The 15,498-nt window shown below is 35.5% G+C and overlaps 1 protein-coding gene across 1 annotated transcript in view; it reads left to right on the top strand.

The window, feature by feature from the left end:
- Window positions 1–15,498, top strand: part of ADAM10 (ADAM metallopeptidase domain 10) — a 157,987-nt gene that overhangs the window by 100,120 nt on the left and 42,369 nt on the right. The window contains exons 6-8 of the mRNA XM_011940505.1: window positions 7,412–7,561; window positions 9,615–9,707; window positions 12,635–12,818. Of these exons, the coding sequence (XP_011795895.1) occupies window positions 7,412–7,561; window positions 9,615–9,707; window positions 12,635–12,818 (427 nt within the window). The remainder of the gene's footprint in view (window positions 1–7,411; window positions 7,562–9,614; window positions 9,708–12,634; window positions 12,819–15,498) is intronic.

The raw sequence follows: 15,498 nt of genomic DNA on the forward strand, positions 1-15,498 counted from the left end.
AAATGAAACCTTTAGCCAGACTAATAAAAAAAGAAGACCTAAATAAATAAAATCAGAGATGAAAAAGGAGACATATTACAAGTGGTATAGATGAAATTCAAAGGATCATTAGTGGGTACTTTGAGCAACTATATGCCAATAAATTGCAAAATGTAGAGGAAATGGATACATTTTTAGACACATACAACCTACCAAGATTGAACCATGATGTTCAAAACCTGAACAGACCAATGACAAATAATGAAATTGAATCTATAATAAAAAGTCTTCCAGTAAAGAAAAGCCTGGGACCCAGTGGCTTTGCTGTTGAATTCTACCAAATATTTAAAGTATAACTAATACCAATTATACTGAAACGATTCCAAAAAATAGAGGAGGGGGGAAAATTTCAAACTCATTCTAGGAGGCCAGTATTACTCTGATACCAAAACCAGATAAAGGCAGCAAAAAAAGAAAACAGCAGACCATCATGTCTCATGAATACTGATGGAAAAATTACCAACAAAATGCTAGAAAACTGAATCAGCAATTCATTAAAAATATCATTCATCATGACTAAGTGGGATTTATCCCAGGGATGCAAGAATGGTTCAATGTATGCAAATCAATCAGTGTAATACATCATAACGGAATGAAGGACAAAAGTTATATGATCATTTCAACTGATTCTGAAAAAGCAGTTGATAAAATTCAACATCCCTTCATGATAAAAATGCTCAAAAAATTGTGTATAGAAGGTATGTATCTCAACATAATGAAAGTGATATACAGCAGATCCATAGCTAGTATCATACTGAATGGGCAAAAACTGAAAGCCTTTTTTGTAAGGTTGGGAACACAAGAAGGATGCCTACTTTCACCACTGTTACTCAACATAGTACTGAAAGTCCTAGCTAGAGCAGTCAGAGAAGTGAGAGAAATAAAGTGCCCCCAGATTGGAAATGAAGAAGTCAAAATATCCTTGTTTGCAGATGATATAATCTTATATTTGAAAAAACCTGAAGACTCCACCAAAAAACTATTAGAACTGACAAACAAATACAGTAAAGTTGCAGGATACAAAGTCAACATTAAAAAATCGGTAGCATTTCTACTGTTGTTTCCAACAACAGTCTAAAAAAGAAAAGCAATCCTATTTGCAATAACTACAAATAAAGTTACATACCTAGGAATTAACCAAAGAAGTGAAAGAGCTCTACAATGAAAAGTATAAAACACTGATGAAAGAAATCGAAGAGGCCCCAAAAAAATGGAAGCACATTCTATGTTCATATATTGGAAGAATCAGTGTTGTTAAAATGTTCACATTACAAAAAGCAATGCAGTTGCTACCAAAATACCATTGTCATTCTTCACAGAAATAGAAAAAACCATTTGAAATGTTTTATGGAGCCGGAAGAAACTCAGAATGACCAATGCTGTCCTGAGCAAAAAGAACAAAATTGGAGGAATCAAATTACCTGACTTCAGATTATACTGTAGAGCTGTAGTAACCAAACAACATGGCACTGGCATGAAAACAGACACATAGACCCATGGAATGGAATAGAGACCTCAGAAACAAATTGATACACCTACAGTGCATTTTTTACAGTGGTGCCAAAAACACACATTGGGGTAAAGATAATCTCTTCAATAAATGGTGCTGGGAAAACTGGATGTCGGTATGCAGAGGAATGAAACTAGACCTCTATTTCTCACCATATACAACAATCAAATAAAAATGAATTAAGACTTAAATTTAAGTGCTCAACTGTGAGACTGCTACAAGAAAACATTGAAGAAACTCCCCACTTTTATGTGGACAAAAATTTATTGAGTAAAACCCCATAAGCACAGGCAACCAAAGCAAAAATGGACAAATGGATCACATCAAGTTAAAAGCTTCGGCTCAGCAAAGGATACAGTTAACAAAATGAAGAGACAACCCACAGAATGGGAGAAAATATTTGCAAACTACTTGTCTGACGGGATTAATAACCAGCATATATAAGGAGCTGAAATAACTCTATAGAAAAAAATCTAATCTGATTAAAAAATGGGCAAAATATCTGAAGAGACATTTCCTAAAAGAAGACATACAAATGGCAAACACGCATATGAAAAGGTGCTCAACATCATTGATCCTCAGAGAAATGCAAATAAAAATTACAATGAAATACCGTCTCACCCCAGTAAAAATTGCTTTTATCCAAAAGACAGGCAATAACAAATGCTGGTGAGGATGTGGGGAAAAGGAAACCCTCATGCACTGTTGGTGTGAATGCAAATTAGTACAACTACTATGGAGAATAGTGTGGAGGTTCCTCAAAAAACTAAAAATAGAACTACCGTAATCCAGCAATCGCACTGCTGCAGATCTACCCAAAGAGATATATCATAGAGATAGCTGCACTCCCATGTTTCTTGCATCACTGTTCACAAAGGCAAGATTTGGAAGCAGCCTAAGTGTCCATTAATAGGTGAATGGATAAAGAAAATGTGGTACATATACACAATGGAGTACTGTTTAGCCATAAAACAGAATTAGATTCTGTGATTTGTGACAACATGGATGGAACTGGAGGTCATTATGTTAAGTGTAATAAGCTAGGCACAGAAAGACAAACTTCACGTATTCTCACTTATTTGTAGGAGCTAAAAATTAAAACAATTGAACTCATGGAGATAGAGAGTAGAAGGATGGTTACCAGTGGGTGTAATAAGTATTAGAGCAGTGGTGGGAGAAGTGGGGATGGTTAATGGGCACAGAAACATGTTAGAAAGAATGAATAAGACCTAGTATTTGAAAGCACAGCAGGGCAACTATAGTCAATAATAATTAAATTTTACATTTTAAAGTAACTAAAAGAGTGTAATTGTATTTTTTGTAACAAAAAGGATAAATGCTTGAGGGGATGGGCTCACCATTTAGCATGATGTGATTTCCACATTGCATTCCTGTATCAAAGTATTGTATATTTTACATATCCCATAAATATATGTACCTACTATGTACCCACAAAATTTAAAAGTAAAAAATAAAAAAATTTAATAGATAATGGGCAAAACGTTTGAAAATACACTTCACAAAAGATGTTATAAAATATTTTGGATTTTGATCTGGAGAAACGTTTTGAATACATAAGACTTTTCAGTATAAAGGAGATAAATATATTTTACTATATGAATATTAAAAATAAAAGACATCTTAAAGTGAAGGCAAATTATAAAGTTTGTATAAAATATTATGTGTTCACAATGTATAAAATTAATAAAGAATTGTTTTTAAGAAGTAGAGAACAACTGATTAGTACAACTAATACAAAGCAACCTGGCCTGAAAATAAAAAAATTTTAAAATATATGTATATGTATATCTCCATATATGTGTTTTGTATATTTGTGTGTGTTTATTTGAAGGCATTGGAAAGATAACGTGACTGTGAAGTAGTATGGGACCAAGATCTCAGAAAAAAAGTATACACCTAGAATGGTGATCCTGGTATTTGATTCTACCTTTTCTCCAGGTGTGTCTTTGAGTTTCTGAGGAGGTAGCTGAGAGACTGAGAGGGAGAGTAGAACTGTGCAGATTTATGAGGTTGAGGATGAAAATATTGTTTAGGATCTGCCTAGAAGAGCTTTTGGTTGGGACCTTGAAGGACTACTCCCTAAGAGTAAGGGTATGAATCATAAAATGTTCAATCTCTCCTCACAGGGATTAAAGTTTCACACCACATCTCAGTCCCTGATTGGATTAAGGTGACGCAGGATTACTAGTGCACCAAGTCTAACTCAGCTTACCAGAAGTGAAAGTAAATCTTTTGAGAAAGGTGTCAGTCACAACCTCACATTAAATCTGTGGTTATCCATATACATAGCCTGGCACTCAGTTCAATGTAACCAGTATATGAACAAACAAAACAACGTGATGGAAGAAGAGAGTCAACCGACAAAGGAAATGGTACCTGGATAAGAAAATTATCTGACACAGACTTTAATATATTCAAGTCATAAAGACTAAATTTAAAATTTTAGCAGAAAATTAAAAATTAAGAAAATAACTGATGGAAAATTTAGAATTGACGAATATAACAACAAAATTTAGGAAATTGATGGATTTAGATTTGGATAATATAAGAAAATGGAGCCAATTGCTAAGAAAAGGATGGAAAATACAGAAAAGAGCATAAGAGAAATAGATGATACATTCAGAAAGTCTAATATATGTATTATGTAATTGATGTCCTAGAAGGAGGAAAATGGAGAGTCAAGTAAGGACAGGTAATGGCTGAGAATTTTTCAAATGTAACAAAGAGATATCATACAACAAATTCATTAAGCCCTGTAATTAGGGCAGGATAAATACTTTACAGTGAAAACAATACCATAGCACATTATTTGAGAAGTCTGAAAGCCCAAGATATAATCTTAAAAGCAACCAGTGAGAAAAAGTTTAACCACTCTTTTTTTTTTTTTTTTTTGACACGGAGTCTCTCTCTGTCGCCCATGCTGGAGTGCAGTGGCGCAATCTCGGCTCACTGCAAGCTCTGCCTCCCGGGTTTATGCCATTCTCCTGCCTCAGCCTCCCGAGTAGCTGGGACTACAGGCGCCCGCCATCTCACCCGGCTAGTTTTTTGTATTTTTTAGTACAGACGGGGTTTCACCGTGTAGGCCAGGATGGTCTCGATCTCCTGAGCTCGTGATCCACCCGTCTCGGCCTCCCAAAGTGCTGGGATTACAGGCTTGAGCCACCGCGCCTGGCCTAACCACTCTTAAAGAAGCAACAGAAAACATAGCAGCTCATTTCTCATTGGAAGCAGTTGAAACCAAAAGACAGTAGGATATGCTGAAACAGAGAAACTGCCCTCCTCTAGGATGCTGTACTCAGAAAAATAGATAAAAGTAAAATTAACACATTTCAAATGGAATATATAACCATCTGACACACTGAAAGTAGTTTTTTTCCCTAGTGAAAAGATTGCAGGCTCAAATGCTAACTTGTAGATGAAGTATTGAATAAAGAACACGTTAGATAATTTTAAATGAATTTTTACTGTATACTACAAAGCACTTTTTCATATTTCATACCGATTTCTTATTTAAAACCTTTCTTTAAATAGGATTTTCACATTAAAGCATCCAGTTTTTTTTTTTGGTCTGGAGTAGAAAATCTTGCATATGTAAAACTTCAACATTAGCTAAGATAAATTCCTTTTTGTGTAGAATAACATGATGGTAAATATTCACTGCATTTCACAAATACGTGGATTTGAAATACTTCTCAATGTTTGAGTCATTTACAAACTGTGTTAACTGAGACCTGGAGACCATCTAAATGAAAATCCTGAGTAGAATAGTACTCAAGGTAGGCTTTGGGAACAGTTTCCCCAAATGTTACACTATTGCAGGGTACACTATTGGTACCCATGTATAGTACAAATTGTTTTAAAAATGAGTTTTATTGTGTATATATCAGGTATACTACATGATGTTATGAGATACATGTAGATAGTCAAAATGGTTACTATAGTGAAGCAAATAAACATTTCCATCATTTCACATAGTTACGCTTTTTTGTGTGTATGGGATGTAATACAAATTTTTCATTTTGTGTATGTTCACATGGAATTATTAAGGGAGAAGGAAATGTAAAGGAAGAAGAAATTGTGACTTAAAATTCAATTTGGGTTCTCTATTACTGTGCCATCAAAAATACTTAAGATGATCCTTTTAGGTGTTTACAAATGTTTGACTCTTTGGATTCAATAGCAGTGGTAATTATTTGAAGAAATATTTACTGAGGCCAGGCACAGTGGCTCATGCCTATAATCCCAGTACTTCGGAGAGCTGAGACAGGATTACTTGAGACCAGGAGCTCATGACCAGCCTGGGCAACATAGGAAGACCTCCGTCTCTACAAAAAAAATTAGCCAGGCATGGTGATACATGCTTATAGTCCCAGCTACTTGGGAAGCTTAGGTGGGAGGATTGTTTGAGCCCAGGAGTTTCAGGCTGCATTGAGCTGTGATCATGCCACTGCAGTCCAGCCTGGGTAACAGAGCAAGACTCTCAAAAGAAATACTTGGTGGGTGCGGTGGCTCATGCCTGTAATCCTAGCACTTTAGGAGGCCAAGGAGGGCGGATTATGAGGTCAGGAGATCGAGACCATCCTGGCTAACATGGTGAAACCCTGTCTCTTCTAAAAATTCGAAAACAAAATTAGCCAGGCGTGGTGACGGGCACCTGTGGTCCCAGCTACTCCTGAGGCAGAGACGGGAGAATGGCGTGAACCCGGGAGGCGGAGCTTGCAGTGAGCCAAGATCGCGCCACTGCACTCTAGCCTGGGCGACAGAGTGAGACGCTTGTCTCAAAAAAAAAAAAAAAAAGTGTCTACTCTTTGCTGCCAAGTCTGTGTTAGGTGATAGCATTACAGTGAGGATCAAACAGAGATAATTTCTTCTTTCCAGAACTTACATTCTAGTGGGTGAAGTGGGATGTGGACAGAAATTAAATAATCCCACAAATAAATGTAAGGTTGCACTATGTAAGAGACATTGGTATATGGTTCTATGGAGTGGTATAATGGATAAATTGACCTTCTCAAAGTCTAAAGGAAGAAGGACGCCATTAACAAGATCAGAATAGGTAGTGTCAGCATGTGCAAAGACTGTGGCAGGAGATAGACTGTGTGTTGGAGGATTGGAAAGAAAACATATATAGCTGTACCATAGACAGCTAGAGTTGGGTAACGTAACAGGGTCTCTTTATGAAGTAATATGGAATGAGAAAAGCTGCATAGTTAAGTAGAGGCTGTGCAATGTTGATATTTGGGGGAGCATATAAAGAATATTGGGCTTAATCTTTAGAGCAATAGGAAGTCATTGAAATACATTATTGAGGTGGATGACATATTCACATTTGCAGTTTGAAAAGATTGCAGTATGGAGAAGAGATCTAAGGCCATTAGTGGTATTGGTTGATTAAACTGATCTTACTGCAGTATTCTAGATAAGAAGTAATGGTAGCTTGGGCTAGAGTGGTGGAGCCAGAGATAATGGGTAGATACCTTAGGTATTTAAGAGATAAATTTGACAGAACTGGATGGTAGATGGGTATTAGATGTGAGGTAGAGAAGATACCAAAGTATTATAAGCTATTACCCAACTCGCTTTAGATTTAAATGAATACATATTAAAATATATGTTTTGAAAATGTTTAAAAGTAAAGGAGTTCCTTGAATAGATAGTAAATTATCTATATGGAGGAAGATTATGAGACAAAGTGATTTTAAGAACTTTTAATGGCTGCAGAAATACCTATGGTGTTATATAAAGCAGAGTAAGAAATTGTTTATAGTATTATTCTTAATTAGATAAAATGATAGTGTTGAAGCATGCTAATTATCAAAAATGACTCTCTTTGATGTATAGATACCTCAAGAAGAACATGCTGCTAATGGTCCAGAACTCCTGAGGAAAAAACGTACAACTTCAGCTGAAAAAAATACTTGTCAGCTTTATATTCAGACTGATCATTTGTTTTTTAAATATTATGGAACACGAGAAGCTGTGATTGCCCAGGTATTTCTGATTATGCACTGTTTTAGTAGTTCCCATATTGTTTTATAATACCTTTTCTTTCCTTTAAAAATTTAAGTTAGTGTGTTCCCTTTTTGGGAAAAAGTATGCATTTTCAGTTGTGACGTGATAAAATGTGTAAAATAAGTACATGGATAACTGAAAGACTAGTTGGGATATTTTAGTGTCAAAAGACAGGGGTAAGACAATGATTTCCTGAAGGAAATGATGACACTGAAGTTTAGCTTTGGAAAGAGAGTTGAATTTTCATTTGTGGTCTTAAAGGATGGAAAGATGGAGGAATTCTTCCAACTGGAAGTATTTAATTATATTCTGTATTTTTACTGTATGTAGCACTTTCTTAGTTACATTATTATTTGCACTTGTGTCTTCTCAACCCTCATTAAAGTATAAATATTTTGTGGGTACCCTTCAAAATGTCCTTTGTGTTGAAGGTACCCAGTAAGAATTTGATGAATGAACTTTTGACTCAAAGGATTTGAAATGGAGAAGATGGAGGTAACCACTAGTATAAATGATTCATTTTTGTGGTGAGGATGAATTTACTTTTAAACATGTGTAAAAGCTGGATAGTTCTTCCCTTAGGATTTTGAAAATGTGAAACTAGAGCTTGAGGGAAGGGTTGCCTTGAGAGATTGAATGTGGAAAGAATGAAACCAAAGGAGAAGAAATTGGAGCTATCTGTATACGGTGAATAGGTTGAGGAAGAGAAGCTAGTGAGGAAAAACGTAATAGTTAATGAGGTAGGAGATTTTCTAGGATTTACCAAGGAAGAAATACATTTCAAGACAAAAATAGCATGAATTTATAATGAGCCCTGTGAGCACAGCTAGGAATTTCATTACCAATGTTTGGCAGCCTGGGTGGGCTACCTTTGAAATGATTATTGTTAATGCTTTTACTTGACCATCTTGTTTTATGTTTTTACAGTTTCTTTGAAAATAACTTTGAGAATATACATACATGTTTTTACACAAATGGTAGCAAGAGTACTTTTTGTAAATGAAGTTAGGAAGGTTGTCTACAGAGTGGTTTAGAAGCTAGAAAGTTTAGTTGGGGGTCAGCTAGGTAAACGGATGCTTTTGGGTTTATCATTGTTTATCTCCTTGTAGAATTTAGCAAAATTTGAATGTATATTTATTATATTTGCATTATCTCCCTCTTTTCTTCCCCTACTAAAGTAAGCCTCTGTAAATTTATAGGAACCTTCTGTATTTTGTTCACCACTATATCCCCATTGCCTAAAACAGTGCCAAGAATATAGAAAGTGGTCAGCAAAGCTTACAGAATGTGTACTAGCGCAGCAATAGAAAGATTAAAGTCAGGGAATAACTGTGTGTCCTGAACTGTCAGGGAAATTCTTATCAAAATGTTTGAGCTGAGTCCGAAGGATAAATAGAGAAAGATACTCCAGGCATAGGATGTACATGAAAAGGAATGGACGTGTGACATTGTAGGATTGGATTGAGGAAACAAAACTTTTATGTGACTGAAACAAGGGTATATGTTTGGGCTGGTTGTGGTGACTCATGCCTGTAATGCCAGCACTTTGGGAGGCCGAGGTGGGTGGATCACTTGAGGTCAGGAGTTCGAGACCAGACTGGCCAACATAGTAAAACCTGTCTCTACTAAAAATGCAAAAATTAGCCAGGCAGGGTGGTAGGCGCCTGTAATCCCAGCTATTCGGGAGGCTGAGGCAGGAGGATCACTTGAATCTGGGAGGCAGAGGTTGCATTGAGCCAAGATTGCAGCCTGGGCAACAGAGCAAGACTCTGTCTCCAAAAAAAAAAAAAACCAAAAACCAAACAAGTGGGCATGTTTGTTGTTGGCCAGAGGAGTCTGGAAAAGAAAATAGAAACTCCCCTGTCAGTGCAACTCACTAATCTTTTTCATATTTCTGTCCAGTATATAATGTTGACATTTTAAAATGTGAATGTGGTGGGACATGAATAATTATTGATTTTGAAAATGGAAATTTATAATCTTTTTCATATTTCAACATTGCCTCTAAAATGTTCTTTTTTTTAAATCATAGATATCCAGTCATGTTAAAGCGATTGATACAATTTACCAGACCACAGACTTCTCTGGGATCCGTAACATCAGTTTCATGGTGAAACGCATAAGAGTAAGGAACTTAAATAGTTAAAAACACTTAAAAAGTGCAACAATCCAGACCATCTTTACACACACACAAAAAAGCTTGCTTTTAATTTTATCTTTATGAATTAAATAATTTAAATTAAATTGTATCTATTGATGCAGTTTTTTACTCCTGGCATTTACACATGTACACACACACAGATACTTGGGTTTAAGATTTAAGAATTAAATGTATAAGGTCTTAATCCGGACTACAATAGAGGTGAAGTGTGTTTTCAGTCTGTCTGATTAACATATTATTAAGAAAGCTCTGACCCTTCAATAACTACGTATATAGTACTTGACTCTTCCCCCCTGACATTATCCCTCAGTTTCCTAAAATTTGCTTTGTGCAATAATTTTCACTGTATGTTCCATTTGGTGTTCCAGGGGAGAAAGAGGATAAATACAGTGTTTAAATAAAATTGGAAGTTGGAAAAACCCTTAATACTATAATCTTCTTGAAAATTCACAACTCACAGTAACATGTATCAAGTTTTGAGAAGTCTTTCAGGAAAGAAACCCATATTTTTCTAAATTTTTGACCATGAAACTTTTTTTTAGAAAAAATATATTAACATGAAAAGATTCCAAAATACTTTAGGCATTTTGAGAAAAGCTGATCCAGAGCCATAGGGTCACATAGTATTAGTTTTAATGTTGTAAATTATAGGTAAATAAATTACTGACAAATTTAGGCTATTTTTTCAAAAAATTTCTGAATATTCTAAATATGTATGTATAGCTTTTTAAGAAACAGTATTTATATACTAAATAAACAATTGAACTTTAAAAAATCATCCTTTCACAAAAGTATTTGCCACAGGGTTCCTTAATATTTATGTTTTCCTATTTTTCTTCAAATATGGTTAGATAAAATATCTATACTAGAAAATTTTAGTATATACATTCAGCCACATAGCTGTAAGTAGTCCTTAAATTTAGAAGTAGTATGATTAAATCTTAAATTGGATTTTCTTAAGGTGAAATATGATTTACTGATTTACAGTATAAGAATTCATAATTAATTGCTTTCATGTATTCTGTGAGCAATATAAATCCTTAAATGAGCAAGTAACAATGATAAGAAGTATTAAGTGTTGCTGTTTAGTAGGCAGAGCAATAAAATGCAAATAATGAAAAGTAGAGAACACCTCAACACATTTTAGTGATGCCCTTTGAGGAAAATGATTTGTATTATGAAGAAATGCATGTGTATAAGTAAATAATGTGGTAGTTGGTTGTTTTTAGACCTTAACTCTTATTAGAACTTTAGTAAAGTTTTATCTGTTGAAGGTTGTTCACAACCTATTAATTTAAAATTTATATTATGTCAGCAAATATTAATAAGCCATTTAAATAATAGGTAATTACAATTTAGATGCAATTTTTTTTTTTTTTTTCGAGAAGGAGTCTCACTCTGTCGCCCAAGCTGGAGTTCAGTGGCACAGTCTTGGCTCACTGCAGCCTCTGCCTTCCAGTTTCAAGCGATTCTCCCACCTCAGCCTCCCAAGTAGCTGGGATTACAGGCACCCGCTGTCATGCCTGGCTAATTTTTGTATTTTTGTAGATACAGGGTTTCACCATGTTGGCCAGGCTGGTCTTGAACTCTTGACCTCAGGTGATCCGCCCGCCTTGGCCTCCCAAAGTGCTGGGATTACAGGCATGAGCCACCATGCCTGGCCTTAGATGCAATTTTTATTTATAGCCAGTATTAGAGAATTACTAGGAAATTTCGTTTTTATATTTAGTGGGATAAAGCCATCTACAGCATGTCTTCAAGCATGGAGTATCTGTAAAATACAGTGTGCTTGCTTTTGAATTTTTTTGGTGTTAAATGGCCGTAACTGATTGTTTTTGGTTAATTGTTAATAGATAAACCAGATGTTCTAAAATCTATTCTTAAGCAGTTGCCCTCAATGGTGTTTTTGCCTTTCTGCTTCTGAGCCTCTTGGTTTTACTGGAGAGTACGGGTCATAAAGAGACCTGTAATTCTTGTTGTATCAACCATTATATGATCCTCTTATTGCCAACATTTTCAAATAGACTGAGGTTTGCCTTTCAGTAAAAACATTTACTTTCATATTGTAATGCCTTAGCTTACCTGGAGAAAGCCAAATTGTTCTAGGACTTCATAGGAGACAGACAGGTCTCTGAAAGGATGCAGGGGCTAATAAATAAAAGCTTTTGTTTAATAGAAGTCTGGTATTAGAACAGATTATTCAGATTCCGAAGGAGGAACCTGTGGTAGCAGTATAGTAGCTAAGTGTCAAAAGAAACATTCTGAAATAACTCAGTTCGAAATAGTAAAAGAAGTGAGTTTAAATTAGAAAGCAAAATTCTTGCCCACAATCAGGAAAAAAAAAAAAAATTTGCAGTTAGTTTGGTTTGGCTCATGTGACTCTCTAGGCAAGGAAAACCAGGAAAATGATTTGTCTGCTGAACTGACAGTCTTGGGTTTGATACCTATTTTATATTCTAGTGATTAGGTAAAATACAGGGTTTTATATCCTTGTAGGTGTCACCATATGTAGGAGATTAGGACTAAAGGAGACTTGTTCAGATAATTAAATTTGAGAAACTTTACTTCCTTTACTGAGCTTTTGAAAGCAAAACTTGTTTTTTCTTCCCAAGTGTTCAGTGTTCAGGAATCTGGTGAATACTTGCTCAGAAATTTAACATCTTCAATTTTAATTTCCCTACTTAGCCTTTCTTTTTTATTTGTTGTTATTGTTTTGCCTTCTGTGATCAGCTCAGGGATGTGGGCAGTGGGAACAACTTTAGAAGCCTTAATTCAGGCCTGATTTCCATGGGAGCATATTGTCCAGGTATATGCAGAAGAAGGTGAGCAGACATTTACACTAAAGCTCTGCTAACATTAATTACTTGCTAAATTATTGTTTTGGATTTTAGATCAATACAACTGCTGATGAGAAGGACCCTACAAATCCTTTCCGTTTCCCAAATATTGGTGTGGAGAAGTTTCTGGAATTGAATTCTGAGCAGAATCATGATGACTACTGTTTGGCCTATGTCTTCACAGACCGAGATTTTGATGATGGCGTACTTGGTCTGGCTTGGGTTGGAGCACCTTCAGGTAGTTTATCATATTAAATACGTCTTAACTTACTACTTGAAACAAAGAGGAGTTTTCAGGGAATGTTGAATTTTCAAAGTATAGGAGAAAGTGATGGCTTACAATATCTTAATTTATGCTACTTGAGTTAGGCAAGACTCATAAGCATAATGGAAAAGGCACAATAGATGAAGGAGCTTTTTATTTTGAAATGCATACAGGGAAATATCCTGATTCCTGACATTTGAGTAGACAAAATGAAGTAAATAATTTTGTGAGAAAAGTGGTAATTCTAAAACCCAAAGGGAACTTTAATTTTTCCACAAAAGTTAATAAATGTTATATATTTCCCCAAAATAGGGTACTTAGAATCAAAAGAGGAAAACTGTGTCTTGCTCTCTCTTCTGTAGTGAGATAAAGAGCAGAGAAATCCTCATCATCAAGAGTGGCAGGTAGAAAAGAAAGCCTACCTTTATTATTTTATTTCTAGCCTTTATTCAAATAAAAGGGAAGCACTGCATGAAAGAGATGTAGGCAGGAAGTCCCTGCTACCCACAACTCCATTGACATCATCACCTGGGTTCATACTCTGCTGAGTTTGTGCCTTAGCCATGAAAGCTATTGTCATTGATAATGTTGGGATGGGACAATATCCTTCCCATTACAGTGGGGGTGGAGTGTCGTGGAGGAGCAGTGATTTACTGTATAAGTTCAGTTTCCTAGTTTAGAAATCCAAATTTATTAATTGAAAGATGAGTGGAAAGGACTCCAGGCTCTTTGAATATAAATTGTGCCAAGTAGAGTTTAATCAATAGTATATTATCTTCTGAGCTATATACAACAAATTCTCCTTCTGATAATTCATTTCTATCTTTAAAAAAAACAAAAACAAAAACAAAAACTTCTGCTTTATCCAGAGTAAGAGAAGCTTTTGTATTCCTATTCTTATTAGTTTGTTCTTTGATTTGTTTTGTATATTTTAAGATCTTAAGTAGTTCTTTATTTTCCTTTATATTTCTCCTTTTTTAAAAGTCATTATTTTAAGTTAATATTTTTACAATTGCCATAGTTTCATTTGTTTTTCTTCTATGTTTTAAAGTGTACTCAATTTCATGATATCATTTTAAAGTACAAGTTTATGTCATGGGCTGCATATTAATAGTGCAGTACTTTTGGATATTTGTCTTTTATGATAATCTGTGCTTTTTGTGTTACTTGGATTGGTCAGCAGATTGTACAGCCCACTCTTTCCTGTGATTTTTCATGTGTGAAACTTCTATACTCTGAAATCTCTTTGCCCCTTCAATGTTTGGATGATTTTATCACAAAGTTTATGATTTCTTCTCCCTATTCATTAGTAAGTACTATTAAAAACTCAGGGTCTCATATGATTTTGTTTGTATATATCCATTAATACGGTAGTTCTGAAGTCTCAAATAAGTGGTTCTCAAAGTGTGATCTGTGGACTAGCACCATCATCATCACCTAGGAACTTGTTAGAAATATGAGTTCTTAGGCCGTACCTGGGTCTCTTGAATCAGAAACTATAGGTGTGGAGCCCAGCAGTCTTAGTTGGAACAAGTTCTCAAAGTGATTCTGATGCACACTGAAGTTTGAGAAGCACCACATTAATATTTTTGTCTCTAAAACTTGTTCACAAAATGCCTCCTGGGTAAGTGAGTTTGTGATCTTAAACTAAAAACTTCCTGCCATTTCGCATTTTCAGTTATAGACTATTATATTTAAGAATGTAATGATTCTGTGGGAATTTGGTAAAATTCTTCCTAAATCTTCAGATATTCTCATGTCTTTAGATTCAACTACTTACTTTTTTTTTAAAGTAGGCTTTATTTTTTAGAACAGTTTTAGATTTACAAAAAATTGAACAGATTAGGTATTCTCAAATCTCCATTCTTCCTCCCCTGACAGTTTTGGGGAGTACTGGTCAGGTATATTTTAGAATCGTCCTCTATTTGGAATCTGTCTGACGTTTTCCTCATGATTAAACTGTAGTTATGGGCTTTTGGGACACTCAGTGTTTTATGTCTTATTGTTTGTGATATTTGGATCACCGTTTGTGATGCTGCTCATTTTCCTGAGGTGGGCAGAGTTTTGGATTGAAAATGGTGGGGCATGTTACTTGTATTTTCTTTTTTTTTTTTTTCTTTTTTTTTTTTTTTGAGACAGAGTCTTGCTCTGTCACCCAGGCTGGAGTGCAGTGGCGTGATCGCCGCTCACTGAAAGCTCCACCCCCTGGGTTCACGCCATTCTCCTGCCTCAGCCTCCCGAGTAGCTGGAACTACAGGCGCCCACCACCGTGCCAGGCTAATTTTTTGTAGTTTTAGTAGAGACAGGGTTTCACCATGTTAGCCAGGATGGTCTCGATCTCCTGACCTCGTGATCCGCCCGCCTCTGTATTTTCATTATTAGGGTCTTCATAAAGGTGAAACAAGATACTTCCTGTGTACTTCATGAGCAAAAATATGGTGATTGGCAACCAAAATAGAAAACTGAGACTCCTGTTGTCAATGTTCTATCCCCATTTTCCCCGCCTCTGCCTTTTTTCCTTTTATATTATTATTTCTCTTTATATCAGACATTAGATATCTGCTTCGATTACTCTATGTTAAACCCCTAACTTCAGCTCTTGGAAGCCATCTTCTAAGAGCTGCTGGGGAGGGGCTAGGCAGACATAGAAGAA

Source organism: Colobus angolensis, unplaced genomic scaffold (assembly GCF_000951035.1).
Source record: "Colobus angolensis palliatus isolate OR3802 unplaced genomic scaffold, Cang.pa_1.0 Scaffold19, whole genome shotgun sequence".
Taxonomy (NCBI): domain Eukaryota; kingdom Metazoa; phylum Chordata; class Mammalia; order Primates; family Cercopithecidae; genus Colobus; species Colobus angolensis.